Source organism: Mercenaria mercenaria, chromosome 12 (assembly GCF_021730395.1).
Source record: "Mercenaria mercenaria strain notata chromosome 12, MADL_Memer_1, whole genome shotgun sequence".
NCBI lineage: Eukaryota > Metazoa > Mollusca > Bivalvia > Venerida > Veneridae > Mercenaria > Mercenaria mercenaria.
In genome coordinates, this window is record NC_069372.1 from 37,815,614 (window position 1) to 37,841,991 (window position 26,378).

A 26,378-nucleotide genomic window follows, 5' to 3' on the forward strand; every position below is an offset into this window, starting at 1 on the left:
AAGCATGTCTTTGCGCTATGTAAACCGCCTTTAACGTGCTCATCATGGTAAGGGCGCTATATAAATCTGGTATAATGAATATATGTCAGGGTCGAAAATGTTAGTTACCTTTAGCTTCAAACAGAATACATATTTATATACTGAACCAGTGTTGCGAGTAGATCGGCGCCTATATAAAGCAGTATTTTACTACACTAAATTTATGTTTAACCTGTTTATGATGAAAATAGATGATCGAATATAACTGATGTTTTGCATTTTTACATTTCTAAAGATATGAAAGTAGATATTGTTGGTTCTCTATCCGAAATACTACGTTGGACCAACGTCAGAAATATGACGCCTAACCAACGTCAAAAAACGACGATCTATTGACGTCAAAAAATGACTTCTTAAAAGCTTCCATTTTCAATCAACGTTGCTCAAGTGCGCATATCAAACATCACCCTACCGTCAGTTCATACCTGGATGTTTGCTTGGTAGAATTCGCTCAAAATTGAGATTCCCACAGGACGTATGTTTTAAGACTCATGAAACAATTAGTAAAGAATAAATTCAAGATCTTCTATTAATATTAGAAAATTTCTGAAAATATTTAGAATCCGCCGAAGTATTTAAGGCGTAAAAGGCTTTTTACTTACAGGGACACTGCAGGTCAGGATCGGTTCAGGACAGTTACAACAGCTTATTACAGAGCCGCAACGGTAAATATTCTTTTTGAAGTTATTCCAATGCGACCGACAGTTCTGAATTTGAAGTAAACGTTTTCCTTGTGTGTTTGTTTTACAAACGACACAAAAACTGCATGGAATTTAATTAAAATACACCTTTGTTACATCAGTTTTGGTAGTACAAAATGCTATTCCATTTGTAATATGATATATTAATTGTCAATGTAAGTTTTCGCAGAAATTGAATTTGCACGATTGATCTTCTTTTAATTTTGCTGATTTTTAATAAGGTTATTACATGTGTTAATTGTTAACCCAAACTGTTTTAATAATCTGGAAATATTCATAGACTGTGTTTTCCATATACATATAGAGATGATAATATACCCTTTTGTTACTGTCTTTCTTCGAAAAGTTTCAAGACGAGGTCTCGTTGAAAAAATAGATTATAATGTCACATGGTGAGAAACATGTACAGTCAGTCCGGGGCTCAAACCCGGAACCCCTTGCTTACAGGGCGAGTGCGCTACCGACTGAGCTAACCGGATGTTTGATGCATTCTTCTCTAGTCCGTACCGTGACATACACCCCGCAAACTCGTCCTCGTGTTCCGGACGTACATACTATTCCAAGCGTCATAAGACAGACCAACCAAGCACGCCATGGCCCAAAGTTGGGTGTCAATTGTTACAAGGTGAGAAAAATGTGCAGCCAGACCGGGACTCGAACTCGCGGTCTCGGAATGCCCTTTCGATGCTTTACTGACTGAGCTATCCGGCCGCCTACTTATTTTCTCCCCATTTTGATAATCAAGTCCTATACCATGACATACTCCCCCGCTCGTTTCTCCAACAGTACAGAGAACAAGGTGAACATGATCTCGGAGTATATTCAGGCACAGTCCCGTTTGGGCGCCACTGTAACAGACTTAAAATACTTCAGCCCTGACCGTGAATCGAACCCGGGACTTCTCACATCTAAGGCGGACACTCTATCACGTGCTATAAAAGCTAACTCAATAGCAAGGAAGTGTAAGTGCACTCTTATACTCGACCCTAATATATACACCCCCTCCATTTTAGAATTTTTACTTAAATGCCAGTTTGTGTCTTGAGTTTGAACCTATGTGTCCATTCATATCCACTCGTGAGTTATTTACGTTGGGCGCCAATTGTCATTGTCAATAATATTACTTTTTCCAAAGCAACCATGGTTGTTTTTTCAAGGCTTCTAAATATTGTGATTTGAAACATATTACTTTTGTAGGGTATAATGTTGGTGTATGACATTACAAATGATAGATCGTTTCGACACATAGAAGATTGGCTGAGGCAGGTGAAGGAGGTAAGTTCAGGCGAAGGAGGTAGCCATAGTTAAATATGTTAGTTTCTATGACTTTTCTCATTCTATCTCACAATAAGTGTATACACCCTACATCATCCAGTCACGTCATCAACATACACATTTTTTTAATCTCTGAGTCATGTTTAACGCATTTCGTCATTCAGTAACGCCATTCGTAATTTTTTGTCATTCATATAATTAATCTTATTTCATAAAACGTTTAACCTTGCTTTATTTGGCCATATTGCAAACTGATACGTCAGTGACAAAAGTGTCAAAAGACCAACAGGAAATGCCACAATCAAAGAATGCGGCCGTCCACCCACATCATAAACATTTCCCACTGGGTTAACCCTTATCGATTTCAATGCAGTCACAGTCTTAACCTTTTAAGCTTAAGTTACCTGAAAGGAAGGTTTAGGCGGGCTATAAGTTGAGGTGGATAGTGCATGGTCCGGCGTCCGTCGTCCACAATTTTGCATAAACACCTGCCGGTCAGAATTACACAAAACTTGATCTGTAGACTTCTTCTTATTAAGCTCTGGTTGGATCTTTATAAAAGTTAATCTGTGGCATCATTATAAGGTCCTCTTCTTATTTTCTTCAAATGGTGATATTAGGGGCCACCAGGACTGGAAAACAAACCTTTAATTGAATTCTTCACATAAACCGCAAGATAGATTTTCATTACATTTGGTCTGTAGCGTCAGTATGTCCTCTGCCAAATTTATTGAAAAATGGGTTAACGACCCATTGAAGGGACCGCTAGAGCTTAAAATAGAAATACCTTAAAACGACCGCTTCGCATGGTGGATCTTCATCAAACGCAATCAGCAGGATCATTATGACGTCTTCTTCAAACTTTATTCAAATGGGGGCGTTAAGCCTTTTTAGGGACCGCTGTATCTACAATAGAAATACCTTTAAACTAATTCATCTTATGAACCTCTATATGGATCTCATCAGTTTTGGTTTGCAGTATTATTATGATAATACGGTCATCTTCCAATGTTCTTTCATATAAGGGCACTTAGGAACGCTTTAGCTGAAAAAGGAAACAATTTTAAACAGATTTCTTCTCATGAACCGCCCACTGGATCTACATCAAACTTGTTTTGTAGCGTTGTTTAGTGTCCTTTCCCAAACATTCAGATTAGGGCACTAGTAGGCCTCTTTGTGGGGCCGCTAGAGGTAAAACTACTGTTGAAAGGCTTCTTCTCTTAAATCACCTGATTGATCTTCATCTAACTTTGTCTGTAGCATCATTATAAGTTTTTCTCCCAGTGCTGTTCAAATGGGGGCGCTTGTCTTCTTTAAGGGGTCGCTACAGCTTAAATATAATTTCCTATATTTTTTCTAGAATACTATGTCATTATCCGCAAGCTTAACCTTTTGGTTCACGTTTTGGTACGCTTTTTCAGTATGCTGAGGCACGTACACAAATAATCCTTATAGGAAACAAATTGGATTTGAACTCTAAGAGGCAGGTCAGGGAAGAGGAAGGAAAAAAGGTATGCTAAACCTTACAGCCTATAGAAACGATATTGTGTCTTTGAGATATAGAGATATACATTACAGTTTTTGTTTACGAACGCGTCGGAATGTTTTTCTAGTAGATCATAACATGAGCTTCAAAAATTGTGGAGGGTTGGAGTACGGGTTAAATAGAACAACATTGCAAGAAGCACATCCCTTTTATCTACTACTTTACTGAGAAATGTTGAACAGAAGAGGTCGTGATTGCCAAAACAGTAAACAATATAATAAGTACTGATAGATGATTTTGAATACTTCAGAAATGGGATAAATGATAAGCTGGAGAGAGTGCTAGAGATGTACAATTTCAAGCGGTAATACAAAACTTTAAATATTTAAATGTGAACATTCATGTCTTTCAAAGCGCTTATAAATGTCAGGTAATGTCTGTTATTCTTAGTTTCCACTGTCCTTATTCGGATGTCCTTTTTGTTATTGCAGCTTGCGTCGGCAAACGGAATTAAGTTCATTGAAGTAAGTTCGAAGGAAAGGATCAATATAGACAAAGCATTTATTACCCTAACAGAAGATATGTTAAATGTCGCCGAAAAGCGGGCAGTAAGTTACTTATACATGTACTATTGACAATTTTACGAATTAACGAGAATGACCGTCATGAACGAATCCTCCGCGTTGTAAAATGAGAACGAATTGTTAATTACATATCATTCATTCCGATTTCAGTGTTAAGTGTCATTTTACTGACGTTTTAATTAATTTACATGTAAAAAGGAAATGTATTTAAAATTGAAATGAGAAGTACGTTAACCTAAATACAAAGCATTTATGCATATATAACAAGGTGAGTATATATTCTGTGAGAATTCTAAACATGGTGGTGCTTTACGGCTTCTCTTCATGTAGAAAAAGAAGCGTCTTGTTTATGTCAGAGTTCATAAATACAATCTGTTATTCATTTGTTACTTTGCATATAAGTACTAACTTGTAATAAACAGGTTATAAATTTAGAAAACAGTATGCTCATCATTACAAAGAAAATTAATGCTGATTTTTCAACTGTCTGCTATGGTGATATATTTCTGCCACGAGAAAGCTAGATAGCTATCGCGACACTTGAAATATAATTATCTTGATAAAGCGAAGTTTTCTGAAAATATTTTCTTAATAGTCGAAACTTTTCTGGAAATATTATTGCGATAATTTACATGATCACCTGCCATTTACTAACTAGATAGCTACTAGATACATTCAGAAATTATCTTGATATTTTGAACTTTTCTTAAAAGTTTATCCAAATAGCGAAATGAAAAGCATATCTTGAAAAAAAAATATTTCAGAAAAAAATGAACAACTTTGGTGGTAAGTTCTGAAAATTATCGGGACAGCTACATGTACCAAGTATCTCCTGGCCGATTCAATCATTAACATGACATTTTGCGCAAAACATTTTCAGGAAATAAATAAAATATCTAGAAAATATTATTTATTGCTGAAATGTTTTCAGAAGAATGCACACATTTTCTAGCAAGTTTACATTATTATCGTGATAGCTGCCTAGCTATCTCGAGGCAGAAATATGCCACCATAGACTGCGTTTTTTTCCTTTTCAGTATGAACCTTTTCAGTATGGAAAACTACCGACTGAAAGTAAAGCTCAAAAAGATTCCGAGAGTGCGAAAGAAACGAGTATTTTGAGAAGACTTCTTCAGCCAGTAAGTTTTCCACGATTTTGTCATGAATATATAGTTTTCTCCCAAGACATAAGCATGTCATTCATAACATGCAATTAAATAATTTGATTGATTGATTGATTTATTTATTTCAGGATATAAAATACATGGTATGGTACAACACAAATTAAAACAAATTTCAAATATCACATATACAATGACTACGAATTAAAACATTTTGAAAGAAAATTAAGAATCATTACTAACATAAAATACCAATAACTGCAGAAAAAAAATGTACCAGGACATGTATTCATATACCCAGGATGACACAAAAAGGGGATTGTGAAACCCCTTATTTCCATTGTGGTCCTGGATGAATGATGACATGTAGCAAGGCACAACAACTTTGTAATAAATGGTGGTAACTTGAGCAAGTTTTCAGCAGTTTAAAAAAGTATCACAGTAAAGGAATCACAGTATAAATAGAAAAGACAAAATGTAACTACAAGCTATGTAGAAGATGATTTTTTACTGAAACCTTAAACTGCTGCATGTTTGCAGAATTGTTAACATTATGTGGCAAATTATTCAACAAAGAACAACCATTATAGCAGAATGACTTTTTACCAAACCCTTTGACTTTAGGAATGACCCTTTACTTAACCTGGTATTGTGACTATGTACAGAACTGGCTCGAGTACAATACTCATTCATGTAAGAAGGAGCAAAACCTGAATGTATTTTAAAAACGTGATTTAGAGTTATTTGTTCCACTCTTCTTGTGACAGGTAACCAGCCCAACTGTAAGAAGTGTTCTATATCAATATGACTTCTTTGATCAAGTCTAAGGACAAATCTAATGATCTTGTTTTGAGTAACCTGGAGCCTATTCTTCAGACTCTGAGAAATACCATAGTACCAATTCTTTTCGCATCGATACAAAATGAAATTCAATTTTAGTTTGAACAAAAACTAGACATTTTAGAATTTTTCCAAAACTGAGGTAATTTCATTTCAGTTCTTTGGTGGAAAGACACAAGCAGCCACATCGGGTAAGTCTATTTGTATGTAAGTTAGTTGAACATGGTGTGCCGTAAGAAGAGATTTGTTAACCGCATAAAATTTTGTTTTTAATGTATCAGTACCCATCTAAATTAAAACTAACCAATAGGTTAGGGTAGACTACCCGGATGCACAGAGCACACTAGGCACAGCCAGAGAGTCATTCATCGCAAAACAAGCCTGCAACGAAAAGACTGTAGTGGAAAGATATAGCAGACGAGTTCCTTTAAAAATATAAGTACATTTTAATTATATGCAAGATGCAAAAAATGGGTAAGGCGTAGAGAAAGCGGTAGGAGTGTTGGGGGAAGTGGAAAAACAAAACTGAATATTCAACAGGGAAAGCCAAGCTCCAGAAACGCAGTCTCCTTAGACCACAAACATGGACGCGCACGAGACAAACACCGCGCACGATATAAACACACACACGTAACATACAATTAGGAACAGATCATACATTGGGGCAACGCCCAGAGATGGCCGGTTGTCATTAGGGGAGGGGGAAGTAAAAGTAAGTGAGCAGGGGTGGGGGTAAAGAAAGAAACAGCACCAACAGAAAACATCATGAATATACAGAACATAAAATACGAAACGGACAAAAACAAGTTGAAGATAGGGGCAACGACTTGGAACGGTCAGTGACCGATATAAAGGAAACTGGTGGTTTTAACGCATTTAGGGCATGCCAACATCGCGCTTACAATTTTCAACCAGCAAGAAAAGTCAGTGTAAATAAAATGACTTCCTCAGAAAGACTTTTAACATTTTTGACAAAATAACAGATTATATAGTAAAACATAGAAATAGGGTCTGTCTGAGGTATGAGTACATCAACGTACTCAACACCTTGTCTAAAGTCAGGGCACTAAGAGTCTAACTTTTATGGGCACGACTAAGCAAGTAGCAAGATAAAATTCAACGCCATGTGTCCGTTTTTATAGACTTTAGAAGAAAAGTATAACGTATATTACACATGATATTAGACATGTCACCATCAAAGCATAGCGACTATCTGAATAGGACTAGTCACCAAAGATGCACTGTGTTTTACGGTTTTTGCACTGTATCCTTTTTTTTGGATAAATTTACTAATACATTTCACAAATATGTGATTATATTATTAATAAGCAATATGTTTAATTTTTCCTTAGTTTTCTTAGTTTATAAACTAGATCTACACCCCCATAGTGCACTACCTTAAATTTATGAATTGTTATTCCTTTATGTTTTATTTTATTATAGGCAGTAATCCATTGAAAATTTGATACTTTCCTACAATCTAAATAGTATTATACAACTTTTGATTTTATGATATGTTTAAACAGTTCCAGATGAGATCAAGCAAGACCCGTATGCGCTCGATCTATACGAAAAAGCTTTGAGAGACGGCACAGAGACGGACAGGTCCATTCGTATTAACATCGTTGGAAACTACAGACAAGGTAAAACATCGCTAATGAGAAGGCTTTTAGGAAAGAAAGTCACTGATGTTTCAAGTACGGATGGTATAGATGTCATCCATTACAAATGCTGTCGTACAGTAGATGGGAAATTTTCTTTTAGAACAGCTGAAGTGAATGATAAATCTGACATAGTAGAGCGGCTGGTTTCTGTTGCTTTGTCATCAAACAGCGAACAACTAAAAGATGAACCAAGTATTACACAATCAGTCATTTATCAGAGGGAACCTAAATTAGAAACGGTAACAGCTAGGACAAATACCGACTATTCTGAAATGGCGGAGATAAATAAGGGTGAGAAAGTATTGCCGATCCCAGACCGTCAAATGAAAGGAATGAGAAGTTCACCTTATATCGATGTAGCGTCCTCAAGTGATTTTGAAGACAATGAAAATATTGTAAAAAAGAGCAAAAAGACCATTTTGTCTGTTAAAGAGAAGGAATTTCAAACATTTTCAAGAGAATTCAATAAAAGAAAATTGCAGTCGTCAACCAAGGCAACCCAAACATTGTTTGACATATGGGATTTCGGCGGCCAACATATATTCTATGCCACACATACGCTATTTCACAGTAAAAATGCGATTTACTTGTTGGTATTTGATCTCTCTGTGGACTTAAAGAGCGTGAGTGTTGATGAAGATTTTCCAAAAGAATCTGATGACCAAGATTTGGAGTATTTTCTTCATTTTTGGATGAATTCCATTCATTCATTTGTTGGCTCTGAGGATGGTTTTAAGCCTACAGTAATTCTCGTAGGTACACACAAAGACAAAGTAAAGGGAAACGCAAAAGACAAACGTCAATACATTGAACAATACTTCAATCAAATAAGAACAAGTTTTGATGGAACTAAGTTGTTAAATCATATACATTCCGAGGACTTTGCAGTTGACAATTCCATTGGGAATGATGAAACTGTTTCAGCGCTACGCGCAACAGTCGTAAGACTTGGAAATGCTCAGTCAAAGGCAATAAAAATTCCAGCAAAATGGATTCAGTTGGAAAAAGCACTGACGGATAGGAAACATATCAAAATAATACCGTTTGAGCTTGTGCTAGCCATTGACGAGCAAACTGAAGTTCCTATCGGTGATCCAGAACAGATCAAACTATTTCTACGGTATCATCATGGCAAAGGAACGTTCACATATTTTGATGAGGAACCGCTATCAGAGCACGTTGTTCTTGATCCCCAGTATTTAATAGACGCCTTCAAATGCATCATCACAAGTGAACGTTTCTGCACAAATAACCCCGAAATAAGGCCTCTTTGGAAGATGCTACAGACAGACGGAAGACTAGAAGTAGCTTTGATTGACAAACAGTGGGGTAAGGATGGTAACAAAATGTTCATGGAACACAAAGAAGTATTGATCTTATTTCTCACTAAACACCACATCATTTCAGAGGCAACAAGATTTGATGACACTACACAGCAATCAACACGGCTTGGTTGGTTTGTTGTTCCAAGCTTATTAAAAGTCCACTTACCACAGGTGGAAATTCAACAATTCCTTAAAGGAAGGAAACAAACCATTGTCCGTTTTGTGATGTCCTTTGGTAACTCAACCATAGTTCCAACGATATACCATCGTCTTATGGCAGCTCTTATCGGAAAATGGCCAATTGCACAACTGGGCACAAAACCTCTAATTTCTAAAGACAAATGTATTGTTCTATTGAATATGGATCACGCTGGTGTAGCGGAATTGGGGTTTGATACTATTGAACTAACAGTTGTAAGCCTGTGCCATTCTTCAGCTGTTCATCCTGAACAAGCCGATGTCTTAAGACGGTTTGCAGAAGCACTTATTCTTCATGAGTTTTCTAAGCTGGAAAGAAAGCATGATAGTCACTCAAAACCGTACAAAACGACATACAGATGTAACCATGAGATGCACAATGGGAGCGGAAGCATAAAAGTCTTAGAAATCGACAATCCGGTTAACAAAAACCTCATTCCGTGCCCAGACTTGATCGCACATGATGTAGATGTTATAAAAGCAAGGGATGAGTGGTTTCAAGACCATTCGGAGAAAATATCAGTTTCGAAAGTAGAACTAAATGACAAGGTTTTGAGTAAAATTTCAAGATGCATAGGAAATAACTGGCAAATGCTTGGATTAGAGCTTGGTTTGACACAAGTAGATATAGAACAAATATCTGAGGACAATCCGCATAAAACTGCAATGAAGATATACTACATGTTAAAATGCTGGTGTCGTCAAAATGCAGAATTAGCAGATATGAATGTCTTGGTACAGAAAATGCAAGAATGCCCATATGTGAGTATCCAATGGGATGCAATAAGAAACATTGTGGATGAAATGAAGTAGAATGTTCCACATACAGATTTCAGATACGGGCTTAGTAAGAACGATGTCTTGACCTTATGAAATTACTTGTTAAAGGCTTATTAACACAAGGTCAGTTTAATGGTAAAGTAAATGGGCAATACTAACATATACGAAGAAAACGGAAGACGTTACTGGTTGTAAAATTTGTTGTACATATTTCGTTTGCATAAGAGCCAATTAGTGCTATGTTTTGGTTAAAGCATAACGAAGGACTCTGAGCTGCATGAAGCTAAAGTATTTCTACCGTTGCAGCTAATACTGTTTCGGACACAGACATGGCAGACATTGTTAAGAATTAACATTTGTTAGACATCATAAGAGGAGTATATATCGTAACGTCGAAGTAATACTTTTCGAGAAGAAATTACAAAGTAAGATGAAAATAAAGAACCATATTTTATATGTGTATTATGCTGATAAAGAAAAGAAGGCTGAAGGAGATTATATGATATGTCGCCAATACTGTACTATAATAAATAAGGTACAAATATACACAATAACTGAATTTATGTTGACTGAAAACTAAACGTATGTCAATGCGTTGACTGAAAACTAAAAGCATGTCGGACTTTTGTTCTTGTTTTTATATACGATGCTCACTGGTATACATTTTAGTATCATGAATGATTTTTAACGACATTGAAGTGGAAATTGTAGTTCAACATTAGATAGAGCATCTAAGAGTCATTTGAACGTAAACGTTAAGATTTGAATCCTCTTTGATTAATTTCTATTTTGGATTCACTATGGTATTTGTCACTATTGGTTACGAGTGTTACATGCAAATGTGCTTTATAACACGTGTTATTTCGACTAGTATATATCTTTTTTATTATTAAGATTAACAACGATGGTTTTTTTTTCTGCCATAAGAGATTGAGCTATTAGAGCGTGGTTAACCTTGGTTTGGCTAATAAATAGTTAGCGTTTTGTTTGATATCTACGTGAATGTTCTGTTTTGAATTTGTTGAAGGATAGTGACTGAAGTATTATTTTAAACATGACCTTTGTGGTATTATGATCAATACAATCGGGTTAATTGAGATAAAGATACTGATCGAAACAATTTGTGTTATTTCTTCGACTTCTACCGAAGGTGCTTAACAACAAATACGTAATATTTAACTCATATTTAATATGATACTTCCCAAAGTATGTTCTTTTTAATATAGCATAAATTTATTGATCGTGGGATGGTGAGTTCGACACATTGCTATATGTATATTCACAGGTACGATTTGAAAGAAGACAATGCGCTTGAAAGCATTTGTTCTCCACTTCTGATTCGTGTGGAGAAAGTGGTAGTTATTGCGAAGAACAGTTAAGTACTGGTACTGAATCCAGGAAAACTGGTTGGGTCGTTATGTAACTAAATATTGTTGAAAAAACCGCATAAAAGCAAAAACGATTAAACAAACACACATTATTGTGCATTACTTGAGCTGGCCAATTTGAATGTCAAAGATGACATACTTTAGTTAGTTTGTATTAGTTAAGTTTATAGAGCAATCGTTCTTGCGCAATCATAAAAATGCCTATATAAGCTCAAGGATTGGATACGTGGACAGTTTATGTAATTTATACGCCATTAAGACATGTGTAGTTTAAAATATGTTTGTTTTTAGCTCACCTGAGCAAAAAGTGCTCGGGGTTGAGTTGTTGTGATCTCTCACCGGTCCATCGTCCGTCCGTCTGTTCACACTTTCATTTAAACATCAACTTCTAAATTTGATTTCACAGGGATGTTCCTTGGATGGTCTTCTTTAAAAAAAATCAAACTTAAAGAGTTGATCAAAAAATTGAATTTTATACAGAACTCCGATTGCCACGGCAACCGAAAGGAAACAAATAAAAATCTTCTTGTCCAAAACCACTGGTTCTAGGGCTTTGATATTTGGTATGTAGCATCATCTAGTGGTCCTCTACCATGTTTGTTCGAATTATTTCCCTAGGGTCAAATATGGCCCCATCCTGAGGGTCATACGGTTAATATGAACTTGTATAGGGAAAATTTTGAAATTCTTCTTGTACAAACCCACATGATCTAGAGCTTTGATATTTAGTATGTAGCATAGTGTAGTAGTCCTTTACCAAGATTGTTCAAATTATCCTCCGGGGATTAAAACTGGCCCCGCCCCAGGGGGCACATAGTTTAGATATACTTCCATAGGGAGACACCTTTAAAAATGCTTGTTTTAAACCATAAGACACAGAGCTTAGATATTTATTATGTGCCATGCTCTAGTGATTTTCTACCAAGATTGTTCAAATCATGAACCCGGGGTAAAGATATGCCACGCTCATTACAGTTACTTATATAGGAAAACTCTTTAAAAATCTTCTTGTCCAAAACCATAAGGCCCAGAACTAAGATACTTGGTATTGAATATTTGTCTAGCTATGAAGTTTATTCAAATCATAACCCTAGGGTCAAAATTGACTGCGCCCAAGGATTAACAGTTTTTACATTGGCTTATATAGGGAAAAAATATTTTCTGAAACCACAAGGCCCAGAGCTTAGATATTTAATAAGTGGCATGCCCTCGTGGTTCTTTATTCAAATTGTTCTAATCATGACCTTGGGGTCAATAAAGGCCACGCCTGGGTGGGCCCTTGTTTTACATATACTTACTTGTTTTGAAGCAATGGCAAAGAAATTTGGACCACAAGTATAATGTTTGATACAGGTTTCAATATCCATCTTGAATAGTCTTAATTGTGACCTGCTGACGTACTTTTTCATTTCTAGCTCACCTGAGCACAAAGTGCACGGAGTGAGATATGTGATCGTTCACCGTCTGGCGTCCGTCTCTCTACATTTTTCTTTAAACAACATCACTTCGGAAACGATTGGGTGGAAGTTGATGAAACTCGGCCTGGATATTTTAAGGGTTCCTCTTCCAAACTTGTTCAAACAGTTTCGATTGGTTGCACATAGAAACCACCAGGGCTAAAGTAGAAAACAAATTTTCAAACGGCATCAACTCTAAAATCGCTGGTCTGATTTTGAAATAATTTCACACAAATAGTCCTTGTGAGATCTTCTACCAAATTTCTTTAAATTATTCCTATTCGTCAAATAACATGGCCGCCAGGGATTGTGGTCTCTTTTCCATATATCTGCATATTGTGGAAACTTTAAAAATCTTCTTGTATGAAACTGCTGGCCCGATTTTGAAATAAATTCACACAAATGGTCCTTGTGTAACATACTATCAAGATTATTCAAATTATTACGATTCGTCAAAAAACATGGCCGCCCGGGTATTTGGTCTCTTTTCCCTATATGTATATAGTACGTGGAAACTTTAAAAATCCGCTTGTATGAAACTGCTGGCCTAACTTTGAAATAAATCCGGATAAATGGTCATTGTGTGATTATCTACCAACTTGAAGATTGTTCAAATTTTTAAAGAAAACATGGCCCCTTTTATATGTATCAGTCAGGAAAATTTCAAAACCAAACCTGATCTACTTTAATAGATATTTGACATTACCTACCACTACCCCAATGTAAATCTTGCGTCAATTTTAGGCAAATACCAGCCAAAAATAAGGGTGAAAAATTTTTTTTCGCAAAAGTAGAATCTATTTGGTTAAATGGTACATTATTAGCCATATTTTAATAATCTATCATTAATTTTTGGCAAAACTTTTGATAAAAAGTACTATTAGGAAAAACATTTTTCAAAATGGCGGATATCCTGAAGAAAAAAAACGCTCGTACATCCTTAAGGTGAAACAATATGTTTTCAAATCATATTCAAGAAACATTTAACGTGAAATTTGTGTCATGATAAACATATAGTATATATGAGCCGTGCCATGAGAAAACCAACATAGTGGGTTTGCGACCAGCATGGATCCAGACCAGTCTGCGCATCTGCGCAGTCTGGTCAGGATCTATGCTGTTCGCTTTCAAAGCCTATTGGAATTAGAGAAACTGTTAGTGAACAGCATGGATCCTGACCAGACTGCAGAGATGCGCAGGCTGGTCTGGACCAATGCTGGTCGCAAACCCACTATGTTGGTTTTCTCATGGCACGGCTCATACTATTTCTATATCCTTGCACATATTTCTAGCATTCTCTTTATACATCAATTGCCATGTAATCATTCGTATTTCTCTGGTTTGTAATCTTTAAAATAAAAAATAAACAAATTGCTAACCGTTGAAAGTTGCCCCATTTTGGAAAAATATACGCGAGGTTGTAGATAGTGTCTTGTTATTATATTGAAGAATAGTGTGTCGCTAATACAACATGTCATCTTTAAAACGTTGTTAAATTTCAAATTTTAAAAGACACTTTTAACCTTAACCCTACGTATATATCTATGTATAACGTATTACATTTATAAACTTATATGAAACTATCATACTTTTCAGTCAACCAGTACGTCACATAACCAATCAACAACACTTTTAATAACTCAAATAATTTTATATCACCCTAACCTAAAATATGTTTAAAGATCCTTTAGAAGCGTATAACCCAATCATACAAAATAGCAGCTGACTTAAGTTGACCGAGTCTATTCATGGCAGGTAATAAAATGTGAGCGCCCACACTATAGTACGGGATTCAGTGGGACTTGTAAAATTACAATGAATTGCAGTGCATATCCACAGAGAAAAGCAACATTGAGTTAAAGTACGGGGCGTCTTTTTATAGCACGACACTAAAAATATGCAATTTACTAGTTTGGTTGCTAAGTAGCTAGAAAAACCTCGAAATTCTAAGATGATTCGACAAAAACAAAATGATGTTGAGTAATACTTTATGACACTCACAAATGTTCCCACTGTGTAGCGATCTTGATTGAGCAGTGTTTTTAGAAATTCATATTAACTTGTCTTTCAATATCATTTAATGTAAGCAAAATGTAACTTCTGTTCCGCTGCTCATTTATGTCTTGTCATTATACCATATTTGTATCCATGAATTGGTAAAATGCGAACAGATATCGTGTTTACTTGTCGCAGTTGATGAAATAAAGTACTGACAAAAACGAGCAACAAAATCCACAAACACGGCATGATATACAAACAAAACGACTTTTCAATTGTGATTTTGTTCTGACAAGGCACCGTGAGAGACCAATTTATGTACATACCTGTTGTTTTTCGCGATATGTTAGTTGCAGATATAAATATGATTACCGAAGTATTTGGTTAAATCAATAATCAGATGTGCCCTATATTACATCAAAAGAACTTAGTATCTTATGTAAATATACTTTACGTTTGTATACTGATTCAGAAACCAGAACAAAACAGTAAAATTTCGCTACAAAAAAAAACTCTTTGTGCAACATTCCTATTTTGGTAATATGCAGTTCTTAATATCAAATAACGTCACCCATTAATTAGCACAAATGAGCATCTGCTGTCTTACAAAATGCAGAAACTAGATCTGGCTTCTTACATTATACTTATGACATAATATTTATTCTGCGATGAATGACTAAAGTACTTAGTTATTACTAACTGGCGCGTAAAACTCTCAATTATTAGGATGTGGCACCTCCTAATAGAAATAACTATCTTTAAAATTAGAACTTGGTAACTACTCATTAGGAGATAACATTTCCTAATAGACCATCCGCTTTGATCAATAGGGAGAACAAATCTGCGTGTTGCTTGGTCATAAGTTTGATTCCCGGGCGAGACGTATATTCTCCGGGTATTGTGTCTGAAATCATTCTTCTTCCACCACAACTTAATGTGGAGAAATTGGCATTTACTTGCAAAGAATAAGTTAGTACGGAATTTAGAAATACTGACTAGGTTAACTGCCCGTCATTACATATCTGAAATACTGGTCTAAAACGGCGCCTTAAATCAAACAAGCAAGCAAACAAAATTTCCTTTCGTTACTCAGTAAGTTTTAGCAATGACTTTGTTGATCCGAGGTTGAAAGTAATCCTTTAATGCACCTCTGTAATTGTGATGTCGGCGTCAAAGTTTTAGTTTTTAAGGGGAGCGATGGTCTAGTGGATAAGGTGTCGGCTGCTCAATCCGGGGGGCGTGGGTTCGAACCCCACTTGGGTCACGACCATGACTTCTCATATGACACCAGTACTGGTTTTTCCAGGTAGCGGACTCGAGAGTGGTTTCAATAAGCTTGTAGCTTTTATCACAGTCGAGCTAAAACAAATTAGTATAAACCAAAGTTTTAGTTGGTCATCACCGGAGTCAACGTACTTTTCATTTCATTGTTTGTTTAGTCAACATTGTCGGTTTTGAAACCGTCTTCAGTTTCACCGTTCAAACAAGTTTAGTCGCCGAGATGATCGCCACCTTCTATGAAGTCAATTTTTTCATTGTTGCATTTATCTTTTACATTACCGAACGTGTTCCCTTTTGTCGCTGTTTGTAACTAACGACATCGATTCGATCGTAACAGGATTTAATCTTTGTTAATAGCGGTATGCTCTTAATTGATATCATTGATCAATAACTATCCAGTTTGGTAATTTTCTTTATATAAACATTTTTTTATCTTGTACTCAAGTAAAGAGGAATAAACGGAGAGAAGGACGACGGACACCGTTAGAACCTCCCTAAGAACACTGTCCGGTTAGATTTTAAACAAAATTTTAAGGAATAACAAGGTGGTATTTACCCTATTTCATTGTACACATGTGGCACTAGAACGCTTCCGTTAATTTTCAATATAAGAAACACATTGATTTGTTGCGACGTAAGCCTGTAATATGTAGGGCCGTGGAGGTATTGCACTTTTCAGTACGTCTTGTGAACATAATGAATCAATCAAACCGAGTGCATTATTCTTATGCTTGTTGACGTTCCATGTTTCCAAAGAGTATTTTTTTAGAAATTCGTAAGAGTTGATATACAAAACCTGTAGCAGTTTTTCATGAGTTTTACAAAAAAAAAAAAATCAAAAAAAAAAGGACGTTTTATACTACTAAAATAAACCGAAACCTTGTCATGTCCGACTCAAATATGAATATGGTTGGCAACTTTACTTGTGGCCCCATTTAGAGTTTCAAACATTAAATTTATTTCACTGGGTGAGAAAGATGTGCAGTCCGTATAGGGCTGGAACTAGGAACCCCTCGCTTCCGAGGCGAGTGCTCGCTCTACCGGCTGAATCTCGTACTAAATTTCGTACCGCGACATTCATCTCCTACAGACTGGAAAATTGTCCTCGAATTCAACAGATGAACGATATTGCATGCGTCAATAGTCGAAACATGACCGGTGTCATCATTCTCAGTAGAATTGTGCGGTATAACGTAAGCTCTGAACATTTACAAGAACAATTATTATTATGTCAACTTGCTAACGGACATTTTATTCCATGTGTTGCGAATTTTCTAGACTTCAGCATCAGTTTCTTTTAAAAATCTAGTTAGTCTAGGCCTCGTGAGTGACAACACAACTCTAGCGTGTCGAATTACGTCACCGTCATTCTCATAAGCCTATTTGAAATGTCAAAAAAATCTTTTACAATACCTAACTAATTATATATCTTGTAATGCTGTCACGACTTTTAGTGGTATTCAGTATTCGTTTCCGACGATTGGTTTCACGAGCGATAATGACGCTCCATGTAACACAGAAAATTACCACATAGAGAACATTGAAATGATAGTATGTGATAATTTAAATCTATAATATAATCAATGAATATTGACCATTTTCACCATAAGTGTAAATGGTATTCTCAACTAATTAACTGTAGATGGTTAAACTCTCGCTTTTCATAGTGACACTGATAATCACTTCAGAAAGAAAGGTATATACTTTATAGAGATTATTTCCAGGAATAATCCCTGAATATATATATTTATGCTTCTGTGAAAAGCAAAATTTGGCAAATTGAGAAGTAGACAAGGTTTCTATTATACATGTTCTATACATGATGTAAAAGGTGCATACATAACTTAGTAAAAGAGAACTTGAAAACATAAAAACACATTTTGTTTTACACAGTTATAAATGTTCTTTTTTATTTTTCTGTTAACAAAAATAATTCCGATTATCATGTTTGATCAAATAATATATTGCGTTTAAAGATACTTAAAGCTACTTGGGTGAAATGTCTTTTTTCACCCACTTAAGAATGTAAATTGTCTGCATTACTTCAAAAGTGCTGCAACGGTTTTCTACCTTCTGTACAATATTGTTGGTCATTTATAAGAATATCTTGCAATATCATATGTCAAACTGTTGAACCACTAGTCACTTTCAGAATACTCACTTTTTAAGCATTTTTGAAAGAAATAATTTTTTGCCTAAAATGTGCGGATAAGTAGTCCCTTTAAATGTCTAACTATTTTTGAAATGGTTTCCACTGAAACGATAAAAAGTTTATACTATCTCTTATGTATTTATTACTGGAAGACTTAGTATAGGAAATAGCATATTGGCTATTATGCGGTTGCCTGTAGATTATCCAGGTAGCCAAAAGGTTTACACAATATACATGATATAAGTTCAAAGAAATTTAATTATGAAGAAAACAGTGTCATAAAATTACACAGTAACAAAAGACGACCTTAAGAGTCAAAACACACGAAAGAAAAAAAAACACGTTAAAAATAAGACACTAAGAAAATGAGAAATTACGTAATTCTTGGGTATAATGAAACAAATATCAGTATATATTTAATAGTACGAATATGCATTTCTTTTCTAACTGATATAACTAGATTCTTTCTAGACATCATAAGTAAAGTATTCCCTAAATCATTGTGTAAAAACGCATAAAACTGTTCTTGACAACGACCAAGTAAGATAATAGTTGAGTTAATAACACATATTGCTGATACTTACATTAAACCTTGATATTCATGAGTAAATGTATTCACACAACTATACAAGCATATAAAGGATACTGGGTACCAATCTTTACTAATTGCTAAATTTAGGAGATGTGATTTATTTACAACTGGTAGTAAATTCTCTTATCTGCGGACTGATTAAGGTGATACATGTTTCCCGCTAACCTATTTGTTGAAAACCACAACCCCTGTGTGTATGTGTTTATCAGTATTTCATTAATTTAGACGTGTGGAAATCATCTACTAAATCAAACATGTTTACAGAACAGAACATTATTTTATTGCAGACTTGTACATGGTACATCTTTATACAAAATTATGATAATGTCACGTGAGATATTAGGAAGTGAACCCGTAATGACAATCGGCAAGTTAGATATAATTGTCCGGCTTTGTTTTGTGTGTTTGTGCCGTGTGGCGGCTTTAAAAAGTCTCCACGAACCTTCAGCCAGAGCTGTTATATTTCAATCTCTTCAGATCGTTCAGCACGATATTTATGATGTGCTAGTATACTGTTTTATTTTTCAGCATGAACATTTCGGCGTGGGTGGTTCCAATACTCCCACTTTAAAAGTTTCGGCTATGGCTTAATCAACCCTTGGATATGGTGCCTGTTTTTTAAATTTGTTTTGAGGCAGTTTCTGCATGACCCATAACCACAGACATCATCTCTAACTTCCAGTTTGTTTAGTTCTGCACATTATTTTCTCATTTAGGGCAAAGCCATCATTTTATCTGGGGACCATACGCCGCTTTTCATGGAATTGCACTCTGTGCATCGTTTAAGGTTCCATGTGCACCGCCGTATGAATACATCTATTGATGTCTCTAAAATATATTCTAGTACTTACAGCATGTGAAAATGTTGAGTTCTGCTCAACCCGGGGCTAGAGAGCATGGACGGTAGCATGCATTTCAACTACCGTCAAGGTACAGGCTCAACCAAACCGAGTCTGCAACATTTTCATTTATGTCGTGTTTGGCAACCTGTGGTTTTCTTCTTTTCTTATTCTATTACGGAAACGAGCACTGTCATCAAATTTTCGTCCAAAAAACGCCGAATTGCATAACGAGAATGACTGGGACTAAAAACATATCTTGTGCGCCTAATATTTATATCAGACCGCATTCAAGCGATTTGAATTTTTGTTATTTTTAAAGTATAAATTTTGTAACCATGGTAATCCTAACCCTAACCTTTAGTCAGTATATTAAACATATTATACACTAAATGCGCGTGGACATGAAAAAAGTTGTCGTATGTTTGCCGTGCGCTCCGATCAATGATCATGCACAGTAGTGTAATGAGAAACATCGAACGCGAATACTACATTTTATGTACATTGTCTGATGGAAATGGCCGAGTGTCATTACGGGACCACTAGTTTAGATTAAAATCTTACCAGTTATACAACTTGTTTGTCAAACTGCCTTAGTTTAACGAAATATTACCAGTGTATCCGAATAAGGTATCAAGATAATAAAACTTATCTACAACAATTCTGTTTGCCGTTATAGTAAAACCATTTTTCTCTAGCAACAGTGTTTCCTCCTTTCCGAAATATAACAATTTCTGTTTTCATAATGTTAACTTTTAATCCCAACTAAAACACTGTGTGTACAATAAATCTGCAGGCTATTCTGCAAATCTTTAAGGGTTTTAATATTAACTTTGCATCTTCGGCAAAAAATAGCGATATAAGATATAAGTCCTTAAGTAAATATCATTTTCCGTTTAATATTGTGTTTATTTTAAACTTAAACGTACATTTACATGGTTTCTCAGAAAACTATTTTTCTGGCAAAAATTGTTAATGCACCTACATGAAGAAGGATCACCAACGGGAAACTCTTTAGAGGATTTCCACATCCAACATGATGCGGTTTCCTTGACTTGCTGCCTTCACTTTGTAGATGTATGCGTAGATTTTGAAATTTCCGACTGGTTCTTTAACAATGTTGCATGTGTCACCACATGTTTCTGCGTCTTTACATCCATCATCACGTTGATCACAGTATTTCATCTTTATACCTTTCAGTTCAGCTTTCAAAGCCGGAGATTCTGAAAAAGCATCACATTGGTTTAATATTATTAACACAGATGTATAATTGCAGTTTTAACATCGATAATGCTATAAAAGAACATTGCGTTTTGCACCTAATAAGGTTCGCATGATACTGACCACTTTTTCTGATTTTTGCTTGACCAAAAGTATTTCCCGTTTATTTGATGCAAGATAAAAATATACTTGATTTGAATTTGTACTTGGGTCATTCAAGTAGTGGTTATTTTAACTTCACTACTATTAACTGATGTTTACTTATTATCATGTACTGCATTCAAATGGTGCTAAATTATAATTCTTCGATATCGTTACCGTGTCGAAAACGTGTATTAACTAAATTATATCCAGCAAAAGTGTGACTCAAGTTGCTTAAAGTATGCTATGAAGGAAGTTACGTACGTAAGAAAACATATCTGCATGTTACATCGTATATTATTTTTAGCTCACCTGAGCACGAAGTGCTCAAAGGTAAGCTTTTGTGATCGCCCTGTGTCCGTCGTCCGTCGTCAGTCGTCCGTCGTCGTCGTCAATAGTTTGACTGTTAACACTCTAGAGGTCACAAATTTGAGCCAATCTTAATGAAACTTGGTCAGAATGTTACCCTCAATGAAATCTTGGATGAGTTGGATATTGGGTTATCTTGGGTCAAAAACTAGGTCACCAGGTCAAATCAAAGAAAAAGCTTGTTAACAGTCTAGAGGTCACAATTTCGGCCCAATCTTAATGAAACTTGGTCAGAATGTTACCCTCAATAAAGTCTTGGATAAGTTCGATATTGGGTCATCTGGGGTTAAAAACAAGGTCACCAGATCAAATCAAAGGAAAAGCTTGTTAATACTCTATGAGGATACATTTTTGGCCCAATCATAATGAATCTTAGTCAGAATTTAACCCTCAATAAAATCTTGGATGAGTTCGATATTGGGTTATCTGGGATCAAAAACTAGGTCACCAGGTCAAATCAAAGGAAAAGCTTGTTAACACCCCAGAGGTCACAATTTGGGCCCAGTCTTAATGAAACTTAGTCAGAATATTACCCTCAATAAAGTCTTAGAAGATTTTGATATTGGGTTATCTGGGGTCAAAAACTAGGTCACCAAGTCAAATCAAAGGAATAACATGTTAACCACTGTAGAGGCCACATTTATGACTGTATCTTCATGGAACTTGGTCAGAATGTTAATCTTGAGGCTGTATAGGTCAAGTTCGAATCTGGGTCAGGTGGGATCAAAAACTAGGTCACTAGGTCAAATCAAAGGAAAAGCTTGTTAACACTCTAGAGGCCATATTTATGATTGTATCTTCATGAAACTTTGTCAGAATGTTAATCTTGATAATCTTTAGGTCAAGTTGGAACCTGAGTCATGTCAGGTCAAAAACTAGGTCACCGAGTCAAATCAAAGGTAAAGCTTGTTAACACTGTAGAGGCCACATTTATGACTGTATCTTTATGAAACTTGGTCAAAATGGTAATCTTGATATTCTCAAGGTCCAGTTTGAATCTAGGTCATGTCGGGTAAAAAAATAGGTCATTAGGTTAAATTAAAAGAAAAGCTAGTTTACACTTTAGAGGCCACATTTATACCATATCTTAATGAAACTTGGTCAGAATGTTAATCTTCATGGTCTTTAGGTCAATAGGTCAGGTGAGCGATACAGGGCCTTCATGGCCCTCTTGTTTAAAGTAAATATTTTCTTAAAGCATTTATTTATCCTTTGGTCAAAACTATAAAATAAAAATACTGACCTTTGCTTGGAATTTCCGTGAATCCCCCATTGTCAAATATAACAAGTAAAGTTTGAACGCCATAACCAAACGCAGATAAGAAGTTCTTGGTAGATGTTCCAATATTTTTAGCAGCTTCTTTATCATCTTCTCCCTTTATAGCAGCTTGTAACAGTCCTGTTGCATTTGCTAGGGTATAAGGCGACAGAGTATAGCGCTTTGGTGGATTATCATAAAAAACAGAATATCTGTTATTTTGTCCAGTTTTTGTCCAAACCATACTACCGTCTTCATATTCTACATAAACAAACTGAAATGATTGTCGTGCTTGCGAAAAGAAAACATCATTCAATTTCAAAGGAAACCATCTATTATTTTTAGCCCATAGATCTACCGGAGAAGCGGCATCTGCAATATCTTCATTCGCATATGTTACAAACTTGGACTCGCATTCATTAACAACTTTCTCGAAAGCTTGCTGGATATTTTCACAAGGTGTATGCCAATATTCCATTGCGTTTTTTGTCTGGATATGTGTTGTTACTTTCAAGTAAGCCATTTCAAGGGCAATTCCGCTAGACAAAAGGTCCAAGTAAAAGATTTGAAATTCATACAGTGCAGTAAGATTGCAACGTGTCGTCTCCGTTAAGAGGGAAAGAAGTTGCCCAGACCTACCAGGTACTTCGTACGTTAAAACCTGTGGCAAAAACCGGATTTTCATTTCGATACCGTCGCTCTCATATCTCTTTATGAATAACTTCTGAAATTCATGTCTACTTGTTGGTTCCTTTGCCTCTATACAATTCTTCAGATCCGTCAAAGAGCTTCTTATGCCTATTACAGCGTCGTCAATTCTGTCGAACTTAGACTGTAGTAATATTGAGTTCAGTATATCCATTTTAGCAGCATTAATGTTTCTTGTAATAGACTCAACCGCTTCATCAAGGTCTTGCGTCGTAATACCACCGCTCTCCCCTCCAAATAAAATATCCAAGATACTATTGACGTTACCAGAGAGTTTAGCAACATTATATGTTATTCTTGCTATTGTTGTTATTGCGGTAAGTATCTGTTGCTCTGTGTAGCTCGGTATTGTCAGGAATAAACAGATACATAATGCTAACTTTATTGTATTCGCATACATTTTGTATAACCACGATATGTATTTGCGATATCAAGCATTTATCTGCTCGCGTCTGTCTGACTATCGTCTACTGACAACTTCTTAATAAATATCACGCACGTTTAGATAACATTTTACGTCAGAGAGTAAAGAATGCAAATCATCAACTCCACTAGTGGGCCTTATATCATTAAACATAAGTAAACAATTAAAGTTTGTTTGGACTTTTCAGGTTCGGAACATACAATGCAAAATATCAATAAACAACAATCAAACAAATTTTAGTATTTATACTTGATAAATAGTATTGATTAAAGGTGATAAAAGTGAAATGATGTAAAAAGATATGTAAGTATTCGACAGAAGAGAGAAATAAATCCAACTTGCAAACATATATTTTCATTTAGTTAAAATATATATTGTAATGGTTATAACTAAAATTTACGTATCAAGAACGTATGAACGACTCAAAAATATACGTATTACAAATTGTAATGGCATAATTGCTGTTTTATTTACATGCTTACAAATGAAATAGTTATCAGAAAAAAGGACGACATCTTTATCATGCAACCACCACGGATGATGTAGAGGATATTTGTTTGTTTCAGTGCTTTTAAGGTCGCAATAGGCCTATATTTTACCGAGTGAACACTATAATTAGATATTTTCACGTGTGGCGCAGCCAATCGTGAAAATATAAATTATACTGTTCACGAGTGGAATATATTTCGATCTTACATTGAAACAAACAAATTTTCTCTTTATTTTATGTATTTTCAATGGGTTTAAAGAAATTATATCCATTTTACCCGCGCAGCGTCACGTTAATCGCAATTTAACGTCATAATTTCATGACGTCACGATATCTACAGTGTATAACTGTCAGATAGTTCAATGACGTTTCCATGACTTCTTTTAAAATCTATAATATTAGAACGTTTATCTTAAAGATCCTGTAATTTTTATGTAGGCCTGCAACTATATCTTTACTGATTATAGAAGTATATTTTGCATGGAATTTTCTATTAGCTTCTATTCTTAATTCACTTTCTTTCGCATAAGAGTGTAGGTCTGTGCCAATGAAAAATAAAAATGATATTTTCACCGTTTGAAACAGTGAAAATATCAATTTTATTTCACAGATGAATTTCAGTATTTCATTGAAAATCATTAAATAAATGAGGTAGAGTTAACGCATTTGCAGAATTCAGAGGGATCTGCAGAATGATGCTGTAACAGAACACAAACAAATACACCTAGTAACTCTATTCTTGAGCAAAAAAGTGTAAAAGCCTAATTAAAATGAATACCAGTGTTAATTCCCAAACCTGTATGCGTCGTGGGGTCGCGCATATACAAATATTGGCAATGACAGCCCGTGGTCATCTTATTGAATGGCCTAGTTCACTGACTTAAAAAAAAAAAAAATACAACACCAAGCTCTAAACAATTTTATGTCATATATAAAAAGTAAAGTTATTTTTAGAACGCCTATGGAAATGTAATTTCGCAAATTAGTGCGGTACAGTTCAACACATAAAATCGTTCCAAATGTGACTATAGTTTTATTTGCATAATAAGAAAAGTCTTCTGTAAGGTAAATACCAAACAGGGATGATTCGCGAGCCTCTCCTCAAGGTATCCTTCCTTTCCTTGTCTGTCAGTCCAATCCAATAAACTTGTAGAAAATTAATGTGAGTCAGCTATTTTCAAGTACTCTTCGATATCTATACTAAATGTTGGCGTTAATGCATTACTTGGGGAAGACTGGAAATGTAATGACTGCCTTTTAATTAAGTAGAAGTATCAAAACAAGAACTTTTAGGTCGGATTTAGGAATCGAATCCAAAGACAAGCTGGCTATAGCACTTATTTGAATATCTTAAAACACAATCACATGTAGTCACTACATAAGGACTAGAATCAAAATCCATAAAAAGTGATCCAAGTGGTTATTGAATAAATAGGTGGGTAAATTTAGCTTGAATAAGCATTTTATGTCGATACAGAAGTAGCATTACCATCTGAGAGCAATATATATAACAATTGACAAAACACGTTACAAATCTCATGTGTTCAAAGTTTTATGTGTAGGCCTACGGGCAGGTTGCAAGTTTTCTGTATAATGTGTCCATATTCCGAGAAAACAGATATCAAAGACCTACGATTGCTTTTAGTCGTGCTATGTTAGAAACGACCGGCCCCTATGTCTTATGCGCTACAAATCGACTCATGATGGTGTTACAAATTACGTCAGAATCCCTTGAAGCATAAAGACATTATGGCCAGGACACAAAAAGTTAACCGACCCGGGTGTCCCTTCTATAATAAGGGCCGTTAATATGCCCCGTTTAGTTTTCTTATCGGTCATATCGATCATTCATGTAGAGTCACTTCAACCTTAGATAAACACTGTTTATACTGTTTAGGAAAACGAAGTGATACAAATAATTAACAAAAAGCGAAAAGACAATACAACACAGGAAAAAGCAAAAGCACAGGACGGATATTTTTTTCAAGTTTTTGGTAAACATTTTATTGAGTTATTTTCGTGAGTCGGTTGCGTAACCGCAAACAAG

General features: G+C 35.4%; 2 protein-coding genes across 2 annotated transcripts in view; one reads left to right on the plus strand and one right to left on the minus strand.

Annotated features, from left to right (window-relative positions):
- The window catches only part of LOC123535278 (uncharacterized), a 64,399-nt gene that overhangs the window by 2,488 nt on the left and 35,533 nt on the right, over positions 1-26,378 (plus strand). Inside the window, exons 3-10 of the mRNA XM_053520520.1 lie at positions 644-704; positions 1,938-2,015; positions 3,437-3,526; positions 3,993-4,109; positions 5,123-5,224; positions 6,204-6,237; positions 7,573-10,044; positions 23,601-23,734. Coding sequence (XP_053376495.1) covers positions 644-704; positions 1,938-2,015; positions 3,437-3,526; positions 3,993-4,109; positions 5,123-5,224; positions 6,204-6,237; positions 7,573-10,044; positions 23,601-23,734 — 3,088 coding nt within the window. The remainder of the gene's footprint in view (positions 1-643; positions 705-1,937; positions 2,016-3,436; positions 3,527-3,992; positions 4,110-5,122; positions 5,225-6,203; positions 6,238-7,572; positions 10,045-23,600; positions 23,735-26,378) is intronic.
- LOC123535279 (uncharacterized) lies at positions 18,602-23,942 on the minus strand. The gene is made up of 2 exons (XM_045317871.2): positions 22,695-23,942; positions 18,602-20,943 (listed from the first exon to the last, which is right to left on the minus strand). Exons 1-2 carry the CDS (start codon positions 23,815-23,817, stop codon positions 20,735-20,737), a joined length of 1,332 nt encoding a protein of 443 aa, XP_045173806.2. The 5' UTR covers positions 23,818-23,942; the 3' UTR covers positions 18,602-20,734.